This window comes from Sturnus vulgaris, chromosome 20 (assembly GCF_052056855.1).
Source record: "Sturnus vulgaris isolate bStuVul1 chromosome 20, bStuVul1.hap1, whole genome shotgun sequence".
Lineage (NCBI taxonomy): Eukaryota > Metazoa > Chordata > Aves > Passeriformes > Sturnidae > Sturnus > Sturnus vulgaris.
The window spans coordinates 7623880-7650084 of record NC_142262.1 but is presented as its reverse complement, the minus strand read 5'-3'; the positions used below and the strand labels follow the sequence as shown (position 1 = coordinate 7650084).

Below are 26205 nucleotides of genomic sequence, written 5' to 3'. Positions count from 1 at the left end.
ATCTGCTGCTGCTTGTCCAAACCCAGCAGCAGGGAGGTCACCCCAGAAGTGCTCCAGGCCATACCTGTGTCCTCATGATGGTTTTGATGGCAGCCTCGAACTCCTCGGAGTTGTTGTAGTCAACAGTCCACACGTGGGGCTTCCCTATGAAGTCTTCAGCATATGGGTGTTGGGAGGACACCTGAAACACAGCAGTGCCAGCTGCATCCTGCAATCCCTGCTGCAATGGCTGCTGCTTCCTGCTCGCAGCTGGATGGCAGAGAGGAGCAGCAGCCTCACGGACACACTGGGGTGTAACCCACTGCAATAGGGAGGGCTGGAGGAAGGTTTCCTCTGAATCCAGGGGCTCCCCAGCCTCAGGACGATGTGCAATAATTCCCACTGGGTTGGGATGTCCCATTCCCAACAACACTGAATTCCTTTTGCAGCATGGAATGTCTCCATCTCTGTAACACGCTGACAATTTAATCTTGACCTGGGCCATTCTGTGGGTCTGGATGGTGAAAAGGCACCAAAACAGGAAAGGAGTGTGAAGACACCACACGTCCAGGTTTGCCAGCTCCAGAAACAAGGCAGGGAGAAAATTCATTGCCACTGAAGGCTGGGCAAGTCTGGCACTGAGAGAGAGCAGTGCTGGAAGCTGCATCACCCTGGTGCCACAGGCAGCCCACACACTGGCACTCCACAGCTACTGACGTCCTGGCTTTTCCCTGGGCTGCCCACCCAGGTGATTTTTGGGGATCTACGTCTTTTGTTCCAGCCCTGAGGTGCCTTTCCAGCCCTCATCTCCCCTGGGAAGGGAAGAGAGAGGTTGCTGAGGAGCAGAGGAGGTGTTTTGTGGGCACCCCTGAACCCCTGCCAGCTGGAGGAGAAGAGCTGTGTGTTTTATCCTCCTCATCGCTGGCCTTCCTCATTTCTTTCCCGGCAGATTGATCACCTCCTTCCCCTCTGGCACATAAACACCCTGAGGCATTTCACAGCCCTCCCCCGGCCCCAGGCTGAGCTAGAGCCCCAGCCCCACCCGAATGGGGGTGAACACCAAATTTGGGGGGTGCACGGGGCAATCGGGGGGGCAGGACTGCCCAGTCCAGCTGCACCCCCCCAGCTCTCTCCCTGCTCCACAAGGGAGCCTTGCACTGCATTATCCACTTTATTAATAATAAAAGAGGCAATTTTCTCAAGCCTTTAACTTTTAAAGAGTTCCTGCTCTACTTAGATTGAATTCCCAGCGATGGGCAAGCCTGGGAGGGATTTCATAGCCCTGCCACTCTGTGCAGGTCCTGGTGTCCCTCTGGGAGGACAAAGGGATGAGCAGGGCAGCAGTGCCTGGGTTGGGAGCAGGATGTGGGGAAGGAGCTGGGGGTCTGCTCCTGCACCTCCTTCTCCTTGGAAACCCCAAACCTACAGCAGAGCCCCTTCCATTCAAGGCAAATCCCCAAATAGGGACTGTTGGGATGGATAGGGATTTGATAGGAAGCTCTCAGAGATGTGTATGTATAATAGAAAGATCTTTGAATGTAGAATCTGAAGGAATGGAAATGATAGTTTTGATATAGAAGAAAAGAATTGCTGAGCCAGTCTTACTGGATAACTAGAAAGCAAAGGGTAAGTGAGTTGGAAGGGGTTTTTATGACTTAGAGCAAAAGATAAATCCACCTCAAACAGAAAATGTTTTTATCAAGCAAAAAGATTTCACAGGCAAACAAAAATGCCATGTTGCAAGTAGAAAAATAGGTCTCAGAATTTTCCACGGCAAGAAAACTGAAAAACAACTCCTAGCTTAAACTGTAACATATTAACTATTTGTGATTAGAAAATAGTACCATGGATATGGTAATGTTAGTAGTTATGATAGGCTATAGGTAATAGTAAAGGTATTGATTGGTTGTTGTGTATTAAGATGCTCTGTAAAGAAAAGTATAGAATGCATTGGAACCAGAACTAGAGGGGCTTCAGCTACAGCTGTGGCTGACCAGCTGGGCTGGGCTCCTGTCACCCAGGACCCCTGAATTGCTGTATCCTCTGGGTACAATAAACAGCATTTTAAAGAGCCAGTCTGGAGCCCTGCATCCCTCCTCCCAGCTCCTACAGGAGACCCCATCTGCAGACACCCACAGAGGAAATCTTACCCCAAACACAAACCAACCCCAGCGTGGCAGCTGCCCTTCCCCAGGCTGTCCCAAGCCCTGGTGCAAAGGGGGTGTCCCGGGGGAGCCCCCGGAGCACACTTGCCTCTCTGGAGGTGGGTTTCCCACGGAAGAACTCGTGGTTGAGGGAGCTGTGGGGCGGGTTGAAGCGCGCCTGCAGGAACACGCAGCCGTTGGCGATGGCCTCCAGCGGCGCCGGGCCCTCGTAGGGGAACCCAAAGCCAATGAAGAGCTGTGTGATAATTGATAAAAGATTGGTGTTAATCACAAAAGCGTTGGGGTTTGTATAAACCAGAATACTCAGCTCTGAAGTGAAGCATGGACACTAGATAAAGGAAATTACATGGTTAAATAATTCTGTTTAAAATCACCTTGTTATGTTATGTTGTATTATGTTGTATTATGTTACATTACATTATGTTATATTATGTTATGTTTTTCAAATAAGTTGTATCGGCTACCAGCTTGCGAAATCAGACTTCCCAAAAAGCCCTTCCTGCCTTTGTCTGATCAATGCTGCCTATCCCAAAAACCTGACTCCCAGAACTTCTCTGGTGGTTATCTACAAAGACCAGACCTCCAGAACATCCCTGGTGGTCACCTACAAGGGCCGGATGGCAATCTGTGACTGATTATCACCCGAAGGCTTTGTGAATTTGTGAACAACGAGAACCCACAGTATAAGAAGAGGCTGCAAACCGAGGTTGGGTGGAGCGTGGAGTGGGTGGTGACCCCTCACGTTCCCCAGCCCTGCTTGCTCTTTCTATATCAAATAAAGCAATCTAAAATTTTGCTGAATATCGAGACTTTTGTCTCTCATTTATAACAGCTGCAAAGCAGAAACACAGTGCTGGAGAGAGATTTTCCACACAGGGAAACTGTGCTGTACAGGGAAAAGAGCAGTCTGAGTTTTCTCAGGCTAACATCTGGCCTTGTGACAGCAGGGATGTGTGAGAAACATGTTTTTTTGGTGAAAGCGTGTTTACAGGGGGTGTTGTCTTCTTTGGACCAATGAGTTTGATTTTATTTTTTGGTTCTGCGATCTAGTGTTTATAAAGGAATACAGTGTTATAATAAAGTCGTCCTTTTTTTATTTTGAAAGGAGACCGTGTCGCTGTGTCTTACTTTCATCATTCCATTACTAATCACACAGCTAACAGTGACATTTGGATGTCCCACCGAGAGGAAACCTCCCAGACAAACCCACCAGCATCCCTGCTCTGCTGTCTGCTCCTGCACACTAAGCCTCTAATGGGCTTCAACAAACTGGGCTCAAAATTCCCCCTTTTCCATCAACCACAGCCCACTTTGCACATGGAGTGTCCAGCAAGTTCCCCCGTGGTGCTCACAGCCATCACTTTGGGCCTGCATGGAGCAGCATTGCTTTGCCAAAGCTGTTTGGGCTGGTAAATCAGGAATATTTCCCCCAGGCACCAGCTGAAGGCGACAGGGATGCACCCAACACCCACACACTCCAACAATCTCGTTTATTTTTATCACAGCTATAAGGTGAAAAGCAAAAAAATCCACAGCCCACCCCACTCAGCAATGAATAAATTAATGAGGAAACTTTGTGCTCTGCCTGTGGACTGTCTGCAAGGAGAAACTCATCAGACACATCTTGATCTGCAATGTGCTCTGCTCGGTTCCTGCCTAATTATCGTGGCTGAGAGGCTCATGGTTAATTATCCCATCTGGGAGTGCCTGCCGGGCTGGGAGGAGCACAGGTAATGGGGTCAGGGTCCTGGGATGCCCTCACCCACCTTTGCCTTCCTCAGCAGCTGCTGGAACTCGTGCTGGGGCAGCAGCCCGTGGTTCTTCACGAACGCTGGCACCTCGGGTGGCCTCTGTGTCTCGTAATAAACCGTGCCATGGATCTCCATGTACTTGTTGAGGATGGCCAGGAACTTCTCCTTGCCCTGGGAAGGAGGGCAGACATGTGAACTACACCAAAGGATGGGTCCGACCTCAAACCCGTGGTTATGGGGAGAGGGTTTTAAGTCAAACTGCTGTCCCAGAGCACCTGCCATGCTTCAGGCAGTGCAAAACCCCCACCAGCCCCTCCTCATTCCTTGGAAACACATCCTGGACTGCCCCAGGCTCCTGGGGAGCCCGAATGGCTGCAGGATCCATCACTCTGATCATCAGCTTCCTGCCTTGCCTGTCCCCTCCAAGGGCACCTTCCACTCTGGAGCTGCTGAATTAAAGGTTTCAGAGGGTTCAGAAAGTCTGCAAAGACCAGAGTTTGCTAATAGCCCCTTATTCCAAGTAACAAGTTCCAAGGGTTTTCTCATCCAGATTTAATCCTGTTTCACTACCTGGGAAATGAAGGGGGTAATCAATTTTCTTCTCTTGGAGGCTTCCCTCTTTTTGCTCCAAAGCAGACTTTCATTTTAACAATTTCTCTACTGCAGAATTTTTTTTTGCTTGGAAAAACCACAAAGGGCCCATCCTTTGGACGCTGGATTTTCCAGTGCTGCAGCATCCCCAAAAGAGCAAAAACCAGGGAGAATAAGGAGTTATAAATAGGGAATTTGAGAAAACTCTGTATGTTGCCTTAAAGCCTCCTCAAATGTTGTATTTCTGCCCTCAGTCATGGATCTCTGGAATTCTCCAAGGCTCTGAGGCTTTCCCAGTTTATTAAAACTTCTGCTCCTATTGTGAGCCAGAGGCGAGAAGTTCAGAGGGGTAGGAAATGAGAAATAAAGGGAAGGGAGGTTCAATAAAACGTTTCTAAATGTCAAAAACATCCTGCTCTGGAGAGGGTGTTTGGTCCAAGGCTGGTAAATAAGCTGGCTCCTGAATATGGAGGTGGTCTTTGCCTTTCTACACCTCAAAAACACTCAAAATAAGGAAAAAAAACCCTCTAGGCCCTTTTTTATTCCACTGAGTGGTACAAGATGGGAAGCAAAGGCCAGGCAGCCTGGCCTCAAAGAACCAGCAAGGCTCAACCCCAGCCTCTTCACCCAGGAATAAATGACCCCAAATATGCAGTTTGGGGAAAGCTGATGTTGTTTGTGAGTTCTGACTCAAAGCAGCAAATGCCTGTAGCAGCTGGGGTGGAGGGAAATGTTCATTCTGGGGTTTGAACTCTCTTCAGTGCCTTCCCAAATTACCTTAACTAAGCTCCAAGGAAACTTCTGGGTAAGAAAGGGCAGGAGAATGGTAGAAAAATAAGACAAGATGTTGCAGTTCTCCTCAAATGAGATTTAGTGTTTCAGGAGGGCTTCAGGGAGCCCCCGAGCCAGGCAGAGGCAGGGGGGGATTCGCTCTCAGACTTGGGGAGTGATGGAAAACCCACAAACCCAGTAAACAGGAGAGGGCTTGGCTGGATCCTGGCTCACCACAAGCATCCCTGCTAATTAGCAGCTGCTAATCAGGAAAGCTGCGAAGGGGAGGAGGTAGAGCCCCCACTGCATCAACCCACATCGGCCCCAGCAGCTCCAGAGGACCAAGCCCACGGCAAGGCAAAGTCGACTCCGACAAAAACCTTTTCTCTCCCGAGAAGAGGCGCAGAGGCAAAGCCCAGCAGCAGCTGGTGTGGTACAGTACCTGCAACTGGAGCAGCCCCGGGCGGTGCACAGAGGGAAAAATAGAAATAAATCAACAGACAATGAGAATTAACTCCTTTTTACAGCCCTGGAAGGAAAAGCAGCTTGCTAGCTCTGGATTAGATGGGGGGAGCATGCACAGCCCCTCTGGAGATGCAAGGGGATGTTTTGGGGGCTGGAGGGGCTGTCCCCATGCAGTGACCCACCCCTGTCCCCCAGGTGTTCCAGGCTCGGGGAGCACGACCCCTTTTCACAGAGTGCTTGAAAGCAGACACAACTATCCCCATCATAATGCAGCAATCACTGCAATTAATTAGTGGCAATCATTATAATTAATTATATAAAATCATCAATATGAAATCCTCAGCCTCGGAGCCTGCTGGGAGGTGGCATCACCCAGAGCAAGGAGCAGGGAATGGCATCCCAGCAGCCTCTCCCTGTTTGATGGAGGCTCTGGATGTGTCCCATCACTCCCCCAGGACCAGGACAAGGATGATCCTCCACAAACACACCCAGATCTGCACCTTAACAGCTCGGGGGGAGAACCAGAGGCTGGGGCTGCCTCCCAGCCCTGCCTATCCCTACCCTGCCTGCCTGGCTTGTCCCCAGGAGCCCAAGGACACTCACCTTCCAGATGCTGGCCTCCTTGCCATACACCACAGCCATGCTGCTCACTTTGTTGGCCTTGATGAGCTGCCTCTCAGTCTGGTTGAGCTCCTCTGACACGAAGCCCATGAAGGAGTTGTCAGGGGTGTGAGCTGTGGGCACCAAGGGAAGGAGACAAGGGCTGGACAGATGTTTTTTGGGATGTCCCCAGGGTTGGGGATACAGCCTGAGATGAGCCTGGCTCCAGAGCCTTGCTGGAGCATGGAGGAAAATGGAGCTTGAGTTCCTATCCAAGCAGGTCATGAAATCCAGGCTTCAGAACCCACTGGAGCAGCTCTGCACACAGTGAGGGGCTTTTAAGGCTGCCAGAGGGGCTTTACCCAGCCAGGAAAAAGCAACACTTGAGTCACCCAGCAGCCAGAGGGACACGGGGCTCCTTTCAGACATGCACATCTCCCATCCATGCCACAGGCAAATCCCAATCCCTGAGCTGCTCTCACCTTCAGAATCCCAGCTGAACTCAAACCAGGCTCTGCAACCAGCACCACCCCAGCTGGAAGCTGCTGGCTGTGCCCTGACTGTGCTGCACCAGGGGAAGGAGCCTGGTCTCTCTCCCTGGATCTTTCTGTGGCCCAGCAGGAGCTCCTTGCAGGCAGGGGAAGCAGGAACAGAGCCAGGGAGGAGGACACTGCCTGAGCATCACCTCGTGGAGGATCTCAGAGCCCCAGAACCGCCCTGGCAGGTGCCTTAAGTTTTAACTTTTGTATTTTTCTGATCTGGTATTGGATTAGTGTATAACTCTGAACTCCATACAGAGTGTTAGCAAGCTCTCTTCACATTTTGGTCAGACTAAACAATCCTTCCAGGCCTGAGATCCAAGGACACCATCACAGCCTCAGGCCTCAAAAGTGAATTGTGGGGGAGCAAACTGGGGGAATGTGATTTCATTACCTGAAGATGCAATTGGAGGATTAATCCCTGATATGCAGATAGATCAAACTTATATCTGTCTGAAAAACTTGTGACTCTTGTCCATCTTGGGCGTAGCCTCTGCGAGGTTTTTGGCACTCCCCAAGGTGTACGTGTTGGAGCCCTTTAATAAATCCCTACTTCATTCTCTCCTCTAGGAAATCCCAGATCCCAACATCAAGCCCAGCAAATTCAAACCGGGGAGAGAAACCCATCCCTTTTAAAGGCAAAGGCTCTGCAGGCATCCCCACTCACGGAACATGGTCATGAACTGCGTGGGCTGCAGGTTCCAGTAGCCCCAGTTGGTGCGGTAGCCGCGCAGCGTGGCGTACTCCTCGTGGTTGTAGGCTGGCTCCGTGCCAAACGTGTCGATGACCCGCACACGGCACCTGCAGGGCACGCACAGCCTCAGCACACCTGCACCCCTGCACCCCCCGACAGGAGCAGCACATCCCAAGGAGCCCTTCCCTGCTCTGCTCTGCTCTGCGGGAAACGCTGCCTTGCGACGGTCGGGACAAACTCGGGCGCTCTCTTTATTCCGGTCTTAAAGTTTGCAGTTGTAGCCGTGGGAAGGGGTTTGAACCCTTTAAGTGCAGCTTGCAGTGTGTGCAAGCACAGCTACATGGTTGTCTTTCATGACAGGAAGAAAGAGCCAAGTTTATTCAGAAACACTCTTGGTTTTATAGCATGACTGCAACTCCAAGAGTAGAGAAAAGGTGATTGGTTCAGAGAGAAGACACCCCATTGCCAGGGCCTGGGCGCACACCACAACAGGGCTTCTATCTTTGTTATTAATTTCTTTTTATTTTGACCAAATGATCACCCTGGGAGAAATTCTCCCTAGCCTTGAGCTGGACCAGCTTATGGGCTGGGAACAGAGCTGAGAAGGTCCAGCCTGGAATATTTTTCAGGCTGTCATTTTCTTACTTTCTCAATATGTGTCCCACATGCAGTTTATTTCGTAGGGCGTGGGTATATATACGGCCCTGCTGGGAACTGCCCCACAGCTCAGAGCAGGATGGACAGAGGGATAGAGCAAGAGGAGAGAGCTTAAGAAAGCAAGAGCAAAGAGAGTAAGAGCATAAGAGAGCGATTTTCCCGTTTACAATACATGAAATCTTCTTCTATGTTCAATATTCTAATTTCCACTAACCAATCTAATACAAGATACAAATTCTCTAACATTTGCATGCAACCTATAGGAATCACTGTATTACCATGTTTTACTGCTTTTCTTATCTCTAAATTTTATCTGGGACCCTTCCTGCCATGCCTGGGGAGGATGTCTCTTTGCTTTTTGGTATTGGCAGCATCTAACATTGTCTAAACAAAGGGGCCTTCAGGCATTCAGTTGCTTTCAGCCACACAGTTGAAAATTGCTATAATTTCTATTTCGCTTATATTTTCCATATTCTCAGTCTTTTGCTAGGCACTCGTATTTATAAGGTTTCCCTAATTCATCCTTCCCAACACTGCTCCATGCAGGACAATGTCACTCTGCAGGACCCTGACAGCTGCCAGAATGATGAACCTCCCAAATGCTTATTAATGCTTTTCCCAATATCCTGGGAATGCTGAGGCAGGCACTACCAGCACAAGGCTGAGGAGAGAAGAGGAACAACAAGCAAGGGAAGAGCAAAACAAGCTGGATGTGAGAGCAAATGCATTTATAATAAAAGCAATAACGCAGCTTGTCATTTTTCTCTCTAATAAAATTGTGTAGGATAGTGGAAGAGATGGGGAAAAACATAATAAATAGCAGGTCTATCAGCACTAAATTAAATCACAGATTTTCCTGGCTGGTGATGTACCAGGAGATGATGGCATTTGTCTTGATGCTCAAAGAGCCAGGGCCAGGCTCCTTTACAAATTCCCAAGGCTCACACTCCCCTCCATGCTGTGCCCACCCCTGGCACACATCAATACACTGCAGGCACATGCAGGGTTTGGTCTTTCCCCAACTCTCTCTCTTTTAATGAGGTTTCATCCTAAATACGTGAGGCTCACAATGCCCCGTGCTGTGGCAGCAGGGGACACAGCAAGGCACCAGCCAGGCAAAAATCAAACATAAAATCAAAGGGTCTGCCTCCTAGGATTGGTCAGTAGCATTAGTCTCTGCTTGCTAATTAATGAACTGAAGAAGAGGAGCAGGCAGTGGCTTTGCTTACCTGTATTTCTTAAAGGAGAGCCCCATGTGCTGCTTCATCTGCTGGAGGCCGTGGTAGTCGGTGTAAATCAGGTCAAAAGGCAGGGGACTGGTCAGGGGGCAGTTCCCCCGTCCTGGAGGCACCCCTAAGTGACTGGGGAGAACAGGAGGGATCAGCCCCCAGCACCAGCACTCCTTTCCCTGCTGGGCACTGAGCAGGAGCCATCAAACAGCTCCTCTTTGATGGAGGGGGAGGCAGATGGTTCTCCTCACCCCAGTTTTCATTTCCCAGGCCAAAGATCTGGAGAATCCTGGTCCCTCCCCATCTTTGCACCTGCTCCAGATGAGTTTCTGCTCCTCACACATGGGCTGTGAGACACAGCATTCCCAGCCAGGGATCACCAGCATCCCAGTCACCACACACCCTCCCTGGGACCTCTCTCGTTGAAGACACCAGATTTCGTTTACTTTCATTGCAGTCACACCAGTGACAGACTTGTCAAGCCACATTTTTCCTCTCCTCTCTGTCTGCAAGGCTCCCAGCTGAGCCTAAAGCTCCCTGTTCTCAGCTCCACATCCCTCCCAGCACACCCTGGAATGTTTCTCTTATTCCAGTCCTTACCCCCCACATCCCAGAGCACTCTCAGCTTCTCCTTGACTCTGCTGGCAATGCCTGTCCTTGGATGTTGGGCACATTTCATTTGTATTTCTCACTTTTGGTCCCATTTAGGAAATAATTCCATAAAACAGAGGCAGTTGGGCCCTGGGTCTCACTCTGGGGGTTTCCAGCCAGTTCCTTACAAACAGCCACACTCAGCCCCTCTTCCCTCCCCCAGTGGATAAAATGCATTATAAAAATCCAGATAAACTCGACTGACTGCAATCTCTTTATCAACACCATCAGCTACCTGGCTGCCAGGGTGAAATGTGATTAATCCAGCAAGATACAGGGCTGCTAAACCTGTGCTGTTCCATTTCCAATTACCTCTGTGAACTGATGAATCCCTCTCTCCAAAGCTGTTCCACCAAGTGTACCACTGATGTCAGCCTGACAGCCCATCTGCTTGTCTGGACCATGTTTCCTCCTTCTCAGAAAAAAAACAACCCTGTGACACCTTCCAGCTTCAGCAGGTTTCTCAAAAATCCATGTTGCTTGTACTTGTGATTTCCCAGTGCCAGTTTGCTCAGAGGCTGATTCACCCTGCAGTTTTAATGCTCTTGTATTTTTGTTTTTCCTCCTAAAGATGATAATTCCTCATCCTCCTAACTCCACTCACACCCAAAAAGCAGCAGCATCCTCATGGAAAACCAAACTACTGAGCTGATTTGGTCCACCCAGGCTGTCTCACTCCCACCACGCAGTTGTCCTGTTTCATTCTCAGTCCTTCCAACAAGGCTGAGGAATTCCTGTTTTATTTCACAAGGCTGAGCTCAGACACTGTGAAATCTCACCCTTAGCTCCTGCCTGCCAGGACATCTGTCTTTGTTTTCTTCTGGGCTCTTCACTTACTCTGAACCCCTATTTGGAGATGGGAATTTATCCCAGCCATGCCTGTAGGTATTTTCTCTTCTTTAAGGAATAAAAGTTCTGGTCAGGTTTTACACTCCTAGACTTTGAATCGTTCCTTCTCTGCGACCTCTCTTACTGGTTCTCTTAATTTCTCTGCATTTTCCCTTCTGAACCTGAGAATTTCCTTTCCAGCCCTACCTGGGGTTTACCTGTTCCTCAGCTGAAGCTCAAATGGACCCCAACCCCAAGATCCATCCTCTGAGGAGCACTTCCATAAGGTCCTCACCTTGCTGAGCCCTTCAGCATTTCACCTACCAATCCCATGGCTGTTTCCAGAGGAAACCAATGGCTTTCTCATCCAGGAAAGGCCAAGGGACACAATTATCACAAGTATTTTTTCTCCAGTCTCTCATTCATATCAGAAGGGACCACACAGAGCCAGAAATTTGTTGGCCACAAGAAATAGGATAAAGGGCTCTTGGTTGGCTCCTGGCCACACCTCCCTCTTTTTCTGAACCTGATGTGGTGGAAGATGCCCCAGTCACTGCAGGGGTTTGGGCCAGAAGAACTTTAAAAGGTTCCTCTGAACTCAGACTTTTCTATGATTCTGATGTGGTTCCAAATCCTTGAGCACTGAGCACCAAGATCCTTCTTCCAGCTCCATCCCAACCTGACACCCCTGAAGGGTCACCCCAAACTTCTGACCATGACAGGAACTCCAGAAAATGAGTAAATATGGAACAACCTCGGTGGCTAAAGCCAGGAAAAAAACAGAGAATTTCAGTTTAAGACAAAGAGCTGCTTTTGCAGCTGCTTCATTGCTCTTGTCACAAGGAATCTCAGCATCAGCTCAGGGCAGCCTGGCTGGGGACGCCGCAGGGGGAACAGGTTGCAGTTTTGTCACTTTTATGCACAATTTTACACGACAGGACTGATTGGGGAGCTGGCAGGAATAGAAAGGCTCTCACCTCCCACAGCCACCTCGGTACAATAAATAGGGCACCAAGGAGACTCAACCTCCCGGGAAGGCTGGAGGGGAATTTTTAAGCCAGGATTTTGTAGAGATGGAATTCTAAACAACACATTTGCTCACACAGCACTGCTTTTTCCTCAGCCATCAGACAAACAGTGATTTACACCAACCTGCACTGTGGTGGAACCAATCCATAAACCTTGTATTTAACTAAAAATCCCCAAACCATTACACTGTGCTTGCAGCACACGCCATCCTCTAGCTGGTATGTGTCACACAAGCCACTGCACAACAAAATAATCTGTAATTTAAGGAAGCCCTAACCAAGCTTGACGAGGGGCTGCAGGAGGCAGCAATTAGTGTAACTCATCCTGAAGCCTTCAAAAAAGTTTCCACCAGTTGGGGAGAGCAGGTCTGGCTCTCCCAGCTCCCATCAGCACTGCAATCTGCCACACATCCTCTCTCCAGGTGCTCAGGACTTGCCACATCCATTTATGCTCCCTGTGCCATGGCTGCGTGGCTGGAATAGCTCTGAGAGCAGGAGCAGAACAGCTCTTCATTTACCCCCCCTTATCCTCCCTGAACACTTTATAACCACTGATTTTAATATTCCACTCATGCAAATCCAGCCTGCACCTCTGAGATGGGGGCGGGGGGGGGAGAATTTTTTTTTTTTTTTATTCCTCCTTATTTAAACATTCGTTATTCAGGCTTTCATCATTTGCCAGTTAAGTCAACTAATTTTCTACTAAACCCAATTTCACTCATGGTTGGAGTGCAATTTCCCTGATTTTTCCTCGTGCCATGTACTATTAATGGCGCTTGAAATTACGCAAATAAAATTGATGAGCGCAAACGCCGCCTTCGCCGCCGGCACAGCCCAGGGGTCTGCTGTGGAAACCACAACCCCAGCCCCTGGGGAAACCTCCCCTCCCTCCCTCCCAGATCAGCTGTGGGTGATGATCCAGGGGCTCATCCCACCCCAAATCCCGGACCAGGGCTGAGCCCCGGCTCCTCTCTGGGAGGGAGCAGCCGCAGCGGCTCCGATCCAAGTGGATGCCGAGCTCGCCTCTCCGCCAGCTGCCTCCACCAGCTGTGCCTACTCCAGAATAAATCTCCAGCAGCTTCTTGTCCTGCTATTTTCCTCTCAGAGGTACTTTAATCAGCCAGGGGACCGTCCCCTCCCCTCCAGTGCAGGCACTCTGGAGTCAGATGACTGCAGGGTTATCTTTACATGCCATTGACCTATTTTCAAATTAACCCAACGTTTCTTTCCGTGTTATCACTCCTGGTGCTGAGAAGTCCAGCACTAAATGGATCTCGTGGGCATCTCCTGGCAGCCTGGACCAATAGTCTGTATTATATTTAATTGCATCTTCTCTGCCCACATCTGCTGCCATCAGCAATGCTGAGAACAGAGCAGGGATCGTGTCCTCGCTGCTCCCTCTCCTCCTCCCTGGCTGCAAGAGCCCAGCAGGCACTGGGCTGTTATCCAGGGCTGAAAGGTGCCAGAGCCAGGCCAGGTCTGTGACAACCCCATCACAAGCAACAAGTGCAAATCTAAGCTCACAAGATGAACATCCTGCTGCCTGCCCTCTGCCCTCAGCTCTCCCCCCTGCTGGAATGAGCACTCACTAGAAATGAGGATTTCCAAGCAATTTCAGCACCTGCAATGGTTTCACCTGGACTGTTTCTCTGGCCCATCATTGATCTTGTATGATACAGCCCTACCCATCCAGAGGGGAAGTTCAATAATCCATTTATTAATTTCCAAGACCTGGAGATGCACAGGAGGGTGCCAGAACAAACACTTCCTTCTGGTCACAGATTCAGCAAATATGAAGGAACTTCCCAGGAAAGGAGAAATCAATACTTGGATTCCTGCAGGGAGCAGCAGTAACGGAGCACTCACTCCTGGAGAGACCCTGGGACAGATGGGCTGTTCTCCTGCTGTCCCACTGCCCCATCAGCTCCAAAGAAAGGAAGAATTTCTCCTCTGTGAGGGTGGTGAGGCCCTGGCAGAGGCTGCCCAGAGAAGCTGTGGCTGCCCCATCCCTGGGAGTGTCCAAGGCCAGGCTGGACTCGAGTACCAGGAGCACGTGGTGACCATTTGAGGCTGAAGGTTCCTCCCCACTGGTGCAGAGCTGATCAATGCACAGCCTTTGCATGCAGCTCCATCAGGATCACACAGACACAGCCACTTCTGGCTGCTTCCACAAGCAGTTCCTTTCTCTCCCACACAACAGCAGGACTGGTTTTGCCAGCTGGCGAGGGGAGTGAAGCCAGAGCCTGGGCAGGGTGCAGGTTTTCATGTGAACAGATGCAAGACCGAAAGATGGCTTTTATCTGCCAGGAGACAATTAGAAATGTGCTTTCTGGACATGGTGTTTCCATCCGAGCAGCCCTTTTTGCAGCCTGAGCACACCTCGGTGAGCATGGAAAGTGCAGGAAAATCGCTCTGAGAGGAGAGTGGGGGCAGTGGGAGCAGAGCCTCGTCCCACCCCAGCTCCAGGGCTCCATCCCCAGCACAGGGGGGTGGCTCAGCACCCGAACCACTCGCTGGCCACAGCAGGGAAAGGGCTGCCAGCACCTGATACAGGCACGTGCTTCAAATCCAGCGCTTTGCCAGAACTAGAATTAAGAGTCCAGAAGTTGACACAGGAGCAATTAAGCTCTGGGAACACTTTGTAAAGCCCTGACCCCGAGAGGCATCAAATCCCATTTTCTTCGACTTTCTGTCCTGCTTTACGAGCAGTTAATTTCGAGGGGACCATTGAGAAAAGCACCTTTCAGTGCTTTTCTGAGCTCCCCAGCAGCTCACAGCTCTGCAGCCCCTTCTCCCCCAGCCTCTCCCTTAGCCCCAGAACAGCAGCTGGACATGCCAAGGTGACCCCTCCCATGGCTCAAGGGTGAGATTCCAGGAGTGCCCCTTGTGCTGCTTCTCCCCAGGAAAAAGGCTGAGAGGATCCTTCCTGATCCTGCCTGACCCCAGGGCTTGGGTGCCCCAGAGGAAAAGCCTCAACTTATTCAAGATTATTTTTGTGGGCACAGCCACTGCTCCAAAGTGCTGCTTGTAATTTTCCAGCATCTACTCATGAGCTGCCTCATTAACAACCCAGCTCAGAGCTTTCAGGCACTTCCCACTCCTCCCCTAGCAAGAAACAACACCAACACTGGCCTGGATTCTCACCTCCCTGAAAGCACTTTTGGGCTACCAACACAGCACCAGGGGTCTTCAGCAATAATCAAGTGTTGGCGTTCAGATTTCGGATGTTTCTTCCCTCCCTGCTTCAAGACAAGGCTCAAAATGTTGCTGGCTGCCCACCCAGCACAAATCTCAGTGAGAAAACAGCTCCTGGCTCCCTGCTCCAGCTCGGTAATTCATTTTCCTCCCGGGAAGATGCACATAGAAACACGGAATGGTTTGGGTTGGGAGGGAACAGATAACCCCATGTTTCACCCTTTGTATCTCCAGAGGGACCAGAAGCAGCTCAAAAATTCACTGGGAGTTCAAAGGAGAACAAACACCTGCACTTAGCTCAACTACAGGAGAAAAAATAACCCCTGGTAGGACTCGGCAGTGGAATTCACAGATCTTTAGAGTCTGCAGAGGGTAAAAGATAACCCAAATAAACTGGCCCCAGAAAACCAGGGCTGAGCTCCATGGCTGTGATCTCAGACCTCTCAGGGACATTTGGACAGTGCCCACCTGAGCAGATCCCCTGAGCTCCTTATCTTTGTTCCAGATTAGCACTGGTCCCTAAACCAGAGGAAGAAGCATTTGACACTCCTGCCCTTCACTGCTGGGCAGGCAGAGGTGCCCAGCACACATGGTCACACTCCCAAAATGTTTTCACCCCCCAGCCCTCCATCACCAGCTTTTTTGACCAGGGCCTTACTCCTCCATTTTCCTGATCCTCAGCATTCCTGACCCAATCCAGACCAAATTTCAGCACTGCTGCATTGCAATCAATACAGATGCTAATCATGAACAGCTCTCAGATAACCACTGGCTGAAGTGTATGAAGGCAAATCTTTCAGTGATCCTTTGCCAATGATCAATACACGCTGAAAAATCAGCTCAGAAATTTGAAGGGACAAAAAAAAAAAAAGAAAAACCAAATCAGGAGAGAGGTTAATCTCTGCTGAATAATTTATAGGCTCCAGTGGAGGCTTTGCTGGGTAGGAGCAGCTACAGCTCCCAGCCATGAAAAGAGCTGGGGTTGCCAAAGAAAAATACACAAAGATGGATTCAACGTTTCACACTGCTGGAGCAAAATATCCCCAAACCCACCCCAACACTGCTGCCTGTCCTGCTGCAAGGTCAGCAGGAGACACCCAGAATGGGAGAGGACAAATTCAGGGCCAGTTTACAGAGGCACAAATCTTTGCTGCTTTGGGAGGGTGCAGGGGACAGGAGGGATAAGGAATCAGAGTGCCTGGGCTGCCCCTTCCCCAGGGACAGGGATTTAGCTTTGCTGCATCCCTGCAGCCCAGCTCCAGCCCTTTGTGCATCCCTGGCTCTCTGCACACCCTGCCCAAAGCTGTGGCTATAGGTAAAACCCCCTCCAGGCTTTAAAGAAGGGCCCAAATTAACTCTTAGCACACCTCGGGACTAATTACACGTGTTCTGCTAAGCCTCCCACTCGCTCCTGGTCAGGCAAAAGCTTTTCCCAGCACTCCTTAGAGGCACCAGAGCAGGGATGTGAGAGAGATCTGCAGGCACGGACCGCGACTGCTGGCACCACTGAGCCCTCCCCTGGCACAGAACCTCTGTCCCCTGGTGTCACCACATTAACCCATCTCTCGATGGGCTGCACGAAGGTGCCAGTGCTGACCCTCCAAGCGCTGGGCTTGGTCTCCAAAGGGACAGAGGGGACGTGGTGACACCCCCGGTCCTGCCTCCACCCACCCCAGTCCATCAAATCGGCACCGAGCACATCAAATATCACCAAAGCCCGGCGCAGCAGTGCTCGGGGAGGCGGGGACACACAGAAGGGCAGGATGTGCAGCCCCAGCCCGGCTCGCTCCCTTCCCATGTCAGCTGCCACGGAGAGGAGACGGAGCTGCCTTCCCAGGCATCCCAAGGGACACATCCAGATCCAAATCAGAAGCGGAGCTTTCATCACTGCCAGGTGATGTGGAAGCTCCCAGGCTTCTGCAAAGGCAAAATACTACAGGGATACAGCAAAATTCTCTCCAGTCACTGGCAGAGGGAAATGGGTGCTGCAGAACCACCCCGTGAGAGGTGACAGCTCCTTCCCCTCCCTGAACAACCACCTGGAGGTTCGGCATTAGAAAACACAAACAAGAGCCACACAACAACAACACAACCCTCCCAGCCATTAACTCCTTTCATCCTTGAGTACCCGGGTATTATTTAGCACATCGTTCCCACCTCTTTGAGGAGATGCTGCCTCTTGCATTAAAACCGGGATTTTTGATTTTTTTTTTTTTTTTTTTTTTTTTTTTTTTTTTTTTTTTTTTTTTAGTTAATTAGTTAGGAGCTAATTCCATTCATTAATTCTGAACGCTGCAGGGGCTGGGTTGGAGATTTTTTGTTGTTTTTTCTCCAGGGTTGTTTGTTTTTTTCACTCCCTTTCCAGTATGGCTCATTATGTGGCCGATGCTGGCTTAGCATCTCCCAAAGCCTGCCCAGACCCCGAGGCAGCTTCAGGCTCTTCTTGATTTATAACCCATCTAATTTGCAATTTCCCTGGTACTTGCCCTCCACTTGGGATGTCTCAGAGGAGGGGAGCAAACCTTAGGAGGTGACAGAAGGCAGCAGTGCCAGCCCAGTAATGGCATCAGCAGAGAGGAACAGGGCTCACTGTTGGCTTCTCCCTCTTTTCCCATCTAATACATCTAATCTCCATCTTGGAGACTCTCACCCAGGGTAGAAAGAGTCAATCCCTCTGTGGGAAGTGCCTCCATCAGCAGCAAACCCCTCCACAGGTCCCCAAGTCACCCCCAGCACCTCCTGAGGAGGGACAATTTGGGGGTGACCAAGGGCAAAGGATGCAGCTTCCACCTGGCAGCCACCCCAGCTGTGTGCCGTGTGGTGGGGAGGGAGGGAGGAAGGAAGTAAACACAATCACTGCTCAGACAGCAGCAGCAAAGCCCCGGGGGTTGAGTGCAGCCATGCATGGTGGGAAGAGCCAGTGACCTGCAGGACACCGGCATCCTGCAGCCACAGGGCCACCAGCCCAGCAGGGAGCATCCCTGACGAACCGGGTGGGAAAGGGAGCTCTCCCTGGCCAGCCCCAGGCAGGTGTCAGGGGACACAGGTGATGCTGTGTGCTGGCAGCAGGGACCATTCTGCTCACATCCAGCACTGAAGCCCTGCTCCAGATATGTCCACATCTGCTCCACACAAAGCATCCCTTTACACCAGTCCTCCCCACTTTCCTGGGATGTAGAAGGATGGGATCTCTCCCAGCCACGATGCAGGACAGCCCCAGCCCTGTCTGAGATGCAGGTGGGCAAAGAGCCTCCCCAGCCTTTTCAGACCTGGTGCTTCCACCCAGACCTCGATGTAACCCAGCACCCACCTCTGCAGCTCCTTCAGGGACACGGTGACCCTCAGGCTGTGTCCCAGCATGAAGAGGGCAGCCAGGATGTCAGCCCACTGCACCATCTCACCCAGAGGGCCTCCCTTCAGCACCCGTGGGCTGAAAACATCCCCTGACTCCTCTGTCAGGAAGCCAATGTGGATCAAGATCTGCAGAGACAAGGAGAGGAGTTAGCACTGGGGCACTGGGGAAAGGGACAATTTGGGTTTTCCAGCCCAGAATGACTTATGGTCCCTGATTCCCCCAGCTCCTTTGCAGGCTGTAAAGACTCAGGGAGCTCAGTCAGGTGTGGAGACAAATGACCTATGTCCAGTTAGCACAGACCCAATGCTCAGAGCTTGGCAGCTCCCTGTGGCTGCCACTCTGTGTCCCGGGGCCTGGCTCGTGTTCTCCGTGTCCATCACAGTGTGAACCACGGGCTGGATTTCCCAGCACACAGGGGCCAAAGGAAAAGACACGACAAAAACACCAACAGGAACCTCAGCTTGTCCTCAGAGGAGACCAGTCAGGCTCCAGTGGCAGCTGGACACCATCCCCACCCACCAGGACCCATGTCCAAAATCCACCCCATTGCTCAGCAACACCAGTCGTGCCACATCCCAAATACCTGTGGAACCACATCCATGGACAAGAGACCAGCCCTATGAATTTTCCTCCCAGCTGGCTCCCAGCCCAGCTGTCCCAGGCTCAGTTTCCCTCTGTTCCCCAAGAACCCCCGTACGTGTTTCTGGTCCCGCTGCCGTCCCGCCAGCTTCTGCTCGAGGCGCCGCGCCGCCCGCAGCCACTGCTGGGCCAGGTGCCTGATCCTCTTCTTCATGAAGCTCAGGGACTCCTTCCCTGTGCCAATGAGCTCCAGCAGGCGAGCCAGGTCCCTCCTGAAGGCTGCCTAGGGAAGGAGCACGCTCTGCATGGTGAGTGTAGGGAAAGCAGCTGCCAGAGGAGCCCCCGGGCTGCCCCGCAGCATGGGGGAGGTTTGTCCATCTCAGCAGAGCTGATCTGAGCCCTTCCTGCTCCCCTGGAGCCGTCACAGCTCCTCCACTTCGTGGCCCAAATCCCAGAGGGATCCCACTGCACCCAGTTCTCATGAGAACCCAGATTCCTCAGCAGAGGAAAGGCACAGACCTTGCTGTGGGTGCAGGGGAGGCACAAAATTGATCAGAGGGATAAAACATTTGTGCTGAGGAGAGACTGAGGGAGCTGGGGATGTTCAGCCGGGACAAGAGAAGGCTCCAGAGAGATCTTCTTGCAACCTTTCAATACTTACAGGGGCTTATAAGAAGACAGGGACAGACTTTTTAGCAAGGCTTGTTGCAACAGGACAAGGAGTGATGGCTTTGAACTAAGAGAGTTGACTCAGACTAGATGTAAAGAGGAAACTTTTCATGGTGAGGGTGATAAAACACTGGCACAGGTTCCAAAGAGAGCTGGTGGATGCTCCATCCCTTCAAACATTCAAGGCCAGGTCGGGCAGGGCTAGGAACAACCTGTTCTACTGCAAGGTGTCCCTGCCCATAAAGATCCCTCCCAGCCCCAACCACCCTGCGATTCTATGAAAACCCACGAGAGGGATCACAGCCCTGCTGACACTGAACGTTTATTTCCAGCAGCCTCGATGCCGATGCCTCCCCCCAAAAATCCAGGCTGGGCCCACCTTACCTGTGCCCGTGGCTTTGGTGGCAGTGAGGGCACAGCCACTGTCCTGTTTCGCCAGGGCAGGGGGGGACAGAACCACTCGACCTCGCTGAGGTAGATGAGGAAGGAGCACTCGGTGCCATCCACGCCAAAAAACGCATAGCAGGGGTCAGAGGTCCAGCGGGCCCTCATCCACTGCAAGGAGCAAGGAAACATGTCACAGAGATGTGCCAGCCCTGCCAGCTGCCCTGGCTATGGGAAACCTCTGATCTCCATCCCCTTTCTCTGTCTGGGAGATAAGAATGAAGGGCAGAGGGTGGAAAAAGAGCTGCAAGCCCAGCCCCAGTGCCACAGGGCTGATGTTCACCCACTCGGTGCCTCCAGGGAATGTGGGGCAGAGGAAGAGCCAGGAGGGTTTGCTGGGGGTCCCTGGGTTTCTAGCACTGGTTCCAGCCTGTCCTGGGGGCACAGCCATTGATCCCCAGGAAATGATGCAGCACAGGGATTTATTGTGGCTGGCTTTGCTGGGAGCTGCTGATCTCATCGCCCCTGGAGCAGCAGGGCAGGGAGACAGATCTGCCAGCAGTCCCCGGGGACGATTTCACATGGAGGAGAATAACCAGGGACCAGAGCAGCAATTTATCATCCCCCACGATGGCTATTGCCAGCCTCTTCCTAATTCAACTACAAAAACAAATCTGCTCAGGGACAGGTTGCTGTGCCCAATCTGTAAAGCACAGCAATCACCAGGAGGGGAGATGGGATTACAGCCTTCCACAATTGCATTACATCCTGAATTTACTCAAATCGTGGAAGGAAAGGATGGCTAACACCCGTGAAAGTGAAAAATCCAGCCCCCCCTATCATTTCCTTATACCCTTCAACTCCTTTCCAGGGAGACTGGGCCCTGCAGAAGCCTGGGCTTGAAGCAGATTGGGAAGAGGAGGGAAAAGGGTGAAGTTTTTAATTAGCTGATGTAAATATGCTCTCTGATAAAGCCATCACACTCTGGGCCAAGTGCCAGGCTGCATTCTGGTGTGAAGAGCAGGCTGGGTCAGGCAGGACATCCCATTTGAGATGGAGGTCCTGGGCACCTGAACGAGGTGCTGCTCTGGGCAGTGCTGGGCTTATTCCCCAGGCACCAGGGAATGCTCCAGATATTCAGGGATGATGTGACAGAGCTTCCTCCTCACTGTGCTGCTGGCACTAAACACACAAACTGCAGCAGGGAGGGCTGCAGGCAGGGTGATCTCCCAGCTGGTTCTGTGGCTTCAGTGCTTTGTACACTCAAGCTAAAGGTGCATTTGGGGAGGGTATTACTGGGGGAAAACAATCCCATTTCTGTAGCAAAGGCTGCCAGAGAAGGTTGGACACCTCCCTTGTGTTTTCTCTTCAAAGCACAGCCCTGCTTTGCTTTCCACACCTTTGGCTCTGCTCCTCCTCCTTCAATGGGCTGCACCTTTCCAATATTAACAAACATTTTATTCTGGGAAACATCCCATTCCCATTGCCCTTCCCAGGTTAAACCCCAGGGTCACTTCTTTGGGGCCTTCCCCTCCCAACAGCTGGAGACCCTCTCCCAGACAGGGAACCCCAACTCACCTCCACCTTCCCAGCACAGTCCGGGTACTTGGGGTCCCTGGGCACCTCACACTGATCTCTCCTGCCTTCCATCACTGCAGAGAGACAATTTGGGCATGGGGAGAGCTGGGGCATGACAGAGGAGCAGCTAGAAATGCTGTGAGGAGATTGGGATGGGATGGGATGGGATGGGATGGGATGGGATGGGATGGGATGGGATGGGATGGGATGGGGCTGGCAGCCCCCAGGCATGTTCATTGGTGCTACAGCTGGGCTGGCAGACAGCCCCATCCCACTGGATGGAGCAGGACATCAAGATGTGAAGCATCTTCAGCATCCTTCCCAAATCAGGGAGGAAACCACCCTGCTTCAATGCTGGGAACATTCTCTTTCCCTAAATCTCAGCAGGTCCATTTCCAGCACTTCCCTGTGCCCTCTGCCTGGTCCAGACCCCAAGTTCCACCTATCCCCACTCTTGTAAGCAGGCTGCAGGATCTAGGCAAGTACTTTACACTATAAACTTGCAATAAAAACTGTCCTGCTGGAAGAATACTCAGCCCCCAGAGTGAGTTCCAGAATAAGCCATAAAGTGGCTAAAAAGGCATCAGGATCTTTTCTCCCTCCATGGTTGGGTCAATAAAAGCCACCACCCCTCTTCTAAGCCCTCCTTTGCCCACAAGTGAAAAGCATGAGGTGCAAGAGGCAGTGGAAGAATCTTCTGCCTAAACCCCAAGAACCACACGGGCCTGTGGGGAAACATCTGCAGAGCCCAGCTGCCCTCCCAGCAGTGCCACAGTGGGATGGCAATGTCTCTGCTGGTGCTGAATCCCAGCCCCTGTGAATTTGGATCCAAACCACCAAATTTTTCCATCCAGGTGCTTGTGCTGGCACTGCTCCCCACCTTTAATTTTGCATATAATTCCCTGGCATTTATTCCTGACAGCCACTCAGATTTGTCACCACTCGTCCCCCTGGCAAGCACGAGTTTCCCAAGGAAGGCAGCCTCAAGACCAGCCTCCATTTCTCGGACTTTTACCCAATTTGTCACGGTTGGATCTTCCCATGGGGCACAGCAAAACCCACAGAGGGGGTTTGGGGCATGGGGACCCCCACTCACCTTTCCCATTGAGGAGGCTGTTCCGGAGAATCTGATCCACCTTTATTGCAATGTCTGACACATTCTGAGCTATGGCCTGGATCCTCTCCATCAACCCAGCTGCTGGCTGGAACCTGGCAGAGAAACCAAATTAACCCTGAGAACTTGATGTCTCCCAGTGGTGACACTCAGAGTGAAATCCATGCCCTTGGAAGCTGCCAGCGGGTTGAACTTAGCTCCAGGATGAAACATGGAAATGCCTGGTGCAGCATTTAACAAAGAAGTCACTGCCTTCCAGGAGGTTTGATTGAAAACCTATTTAAATCAGTATTTTATACATATTCTGCCGGTTTTTACAGTGTGCTGTCAAACATGGATTCACCTGTGCATATTATGTGGGGAAAATATTAAACAGACTGGCAAAAAAAAGTGTTTTCTTATTTCAGATGTGCTGTGTTTGAAAATCCTCTGCTGTGATTATTGGCCTTGCAGTAGGAAGCTGTGCTGGGGGGAAAAAAAAGGTGAAAAAAATAAAAATACAGAGAAAAGAAGATAAAGCTGAGGAGGGCTGAGGAACTTTGTGGGCTTGGAGCAGAGTGATGAGAAGCACACAGGACATGTGGATGTCCTGAGCCAGCCCATCCACCAAAGTTGGGGATCAGTTTCCCCTCCCAAGGAACAAGACAAAACAGCCTCAAGTTGCAGCTGGAGAGGTTTGGATTGGATATCAGGAAACATTTCTTCACTGAAAGAAGTGAGGCCAGGCATTGGAACAGCCTGCCCAGGGAAGTGATGGAATCATCCAGGGAAGTGTTCCCAAAATCCCCAGATGTGGTTCTTAGGGCCAGGGGTTAGTGATGGGCTTGGCAGTGCTGGGTTAAAGGTTGGGCTCGATGACACCAGAGGTGTTTCCCAACCTCAGTGACTCTGAGACTCAGCTGAGTGCATTTCCAGGACCCCAGCAAGGAGCAGCAGCCAGCGCTGTGCAGGGACAGGGAGCCAGGGCTGAGCTGGGCATTGCAGCCCCAGCAAAGGCCACGGGCACCTCCCAGCAGGGCTTGAGGTCAGGTCCCAGCAGCTTGGACAGATTCCATGGAATCCAGCCTGGAATCAACAGTGTCCTGGGTGAACAGCTCCACTGAACTCACCTAAGGAACACTGTGTGAAAAGGGAAACAGAGCCCTGTAAAGAGGATGGGGGTCAATTAAAACCTGGAATAACCTGGAAAAGGGCAAAGGGAATTCCATCCAGGCTTGACAAGGAGTGAGCCCTCCTGCTCCAACACCTCTCCTGCCACTTCCACCACAAACAGTTATCCCAGTAAATAATTTCCCTTTCTGCAGCATTCGGGTTGTAAGTTTTCCCTCCCGCTGCCGCCGAGGTCGTTCTAATACAAGGGAATGTCACATGCAGTGAGCAAAACCAAGAGGGCTACCTTGAATACTCGTGGCACAAAAAATATGTGCTGATGTCAGGCCCTTCGTGGTGAAGTTTTATGTTTGTTCTCCAGCAGATCACTGAACCCGAAGGCTGGGATTTAAAGTACCTCTGTCCTCAAGGCTAAAAAAATCCTGGTTTTATGAACCGACACTGCTTCGGCTGTTGATTTAAAGTCCATTTGCCAGCAGCGAGCAGCCCACATTTTTCCTTCTGGCATGGTTTACGACCATCAATATTCAGGCTGCATATCTCCACAGGGAGCCACTGATCTTGGGCTTTTAAGAAATAATAATTAAATGCAGAGGACACCATTGCCCCCGAGTCACTTCCAACCTTTGCAGAGAATAAACCCCAGGTATCCTGCTGTAACTGCTGCAGCAGGCAAGCTGCTTGTGAAGCCCTGGGAAAATATGGGCACAAAAACAACCTGAGATAAGCTCTGCTTGTCAGCATGGCTCTGAGGAGATAAAATTGTCCTGCTCTGAAAGCTCGCAAACCCCCATTTCTGTAACCCTTTTTCCACCAGCAAGCAGCCATCAAACCCCACAGGTGATGCAGAGGCACTCAGTAAACACCTGGGATGGGCAATTTAGGAGGAAACATCACATGGATGCAGTGAATTTGGAGGCAGTGAGCCCAAACTCCTGTTTTCCACAGGAAAAGGATGTGGGCTTGGTGAAGATGCTCCCCAGGTTTCTCCATCACTCATGGAAAGGAGGGAGGATGACCACAGCCACAGCAGCAGTGCTCTCACCATTCAGAGCACTTAGAGTAGCTCACAGTGTGGCTTCTGCCTCTTCCCAGAATCTATCCCAATCCTCACTTGCTCCCAAACACCCAAGGAACCAGGTGAGCCTGAAAACCAACAGCAGCCTCAGTCCCCTCCTCCTCACTGATGACCTCCAGACCTCAGCTCAGCCAGGGCTGAGCACTGGGCAGACACAAAAACGTTCCAACAAAAATCAGGATCATTATCCTAAATAAATGACTTTCTCCCATCTGAGTCCTGCCAGGCAGCCACAGTGCTGGGTGATGGAGCTGGCCCAGGCTCTGTGCCAGCTTGCCCAGCTCTTGTGAAGCTACAACTGATCCCCAAACACAAAGATTTCACCTCAAAGCCCTAAGGTGCAAAATCTATCTCTGAGCATCACACTCCAGTCCTCCAAACAAGCCAGGCACCACATGTGAGCATCACAAGGCTTTCCCCAAAACACAGAGGATTACTGGAAAGTGACACTAAAAATGCCCACCATGACTCTTGGCACGTATGAAAGGAGAGGGATAAAGGTAGAAAAGTCCATTTGAAATACAGAACCGGGCTCAGATGTCCCATGCTCCTCAGCCTTGCATGTCAAGCTGGCTGCCTCCAAACCCTCGTGACTCTGAGCAAGGGATTTCGTGCCTGAGGAGAAGAGGCACGCTCCCAGGTGAGAGAGCTGACAGGTCCCAGTGTTTGTGTCTGCTGGGTGACAAGGCCATCACGGGAGCAGCAAATTTCGTGTAAGGCATTAAGGAGGTGACAAGCAGGTTAAGCATAAGTTACATCAACTATCAGCACAGCGATTTGTCACCCAGGCAGGGGAAAAGAAAATAAGGTGTTTAAAGGTGTGTCTCACACGTGAAAAGGTTCTGTGTGCCTCACAGGAGTTTGATGCCTTGTTTTCAGTAACTGGAGACAGCAGGAAGGACAAGGTAAGTGGTTTATTCTGCTCAGTGATAACTCAGCAGAGCAGGAATGTCCCACCACGTGCTTGTATCCAAGCCAGGATGGCCAGCCCAGTGGGAAAAAAAAAAATTCTCTTTTCTTCCAGCACCACCACTGCCCAGGGAGCAGCTTTCTGCCTTTTCCTTCTTGCTTTTTAAATTTTTCCACAGCGACACACTAAATGCCACCAAAACGGGCTGGCACTGTGCCAGCTATTGAAACTACACTAAATTACCACAGCTTTTCTAGAACAATTTTTTCCCTGGGACCTTAAAAC

At 51.1% G+C, this 26205-nt stretch overlaps 1 protein-coding gene across 2 annotated transcripts in view; it reads right to left on the bottom strand.

Moving 5' to 3' along the window:
* Positions 1-26205, bottom strand: part of MGAT5B (alpha-1,6-mannosylglycoprotein 6-beta-N-acetylglucosaminyltransferase B) — a 65806-nt gene that overhangs the window by 8345 nt on the left and 31256 nt on the right. For both annotated transcript variants that reach the window (XM_014889131.2, XM_088176355.1), the window contains exons 4-14: positions 22805-22917; positions 21709-21782; positions 20131-20301; positions 19196-19360; positions 18454-18623; positions 9442-9573; positions 7529-7662; positions 6326-6456; positions 3911-4066; positions 2233-2379; positions 65-181 (exon numbers count right to left, since the gene is read on the bottom strand). In XM_014889131.2, coding sequence (XP_014744617.1) covers positions 65-181; positions 2233-2379; positions 3911-4066; positions 6326-6456; positions 7529-7662; positions 9442-9573; positions 18454-18623; positions 19196-19360; positions 20131-20301; positions 21709-21782; positions 22805-22917 — 1510 coding nt within the window. The remainder of the gene's footprint in view (positions 1-64; positions 182-2232; positions 2380-3910; positions 4067-6325; positions 6457-7528; positions 7663-9441; positions 9574-18453; positions 18624-19195; positions 19361-20130; positions 20302-21708; positions 21783-22804; positions 22918-26205) is intronic.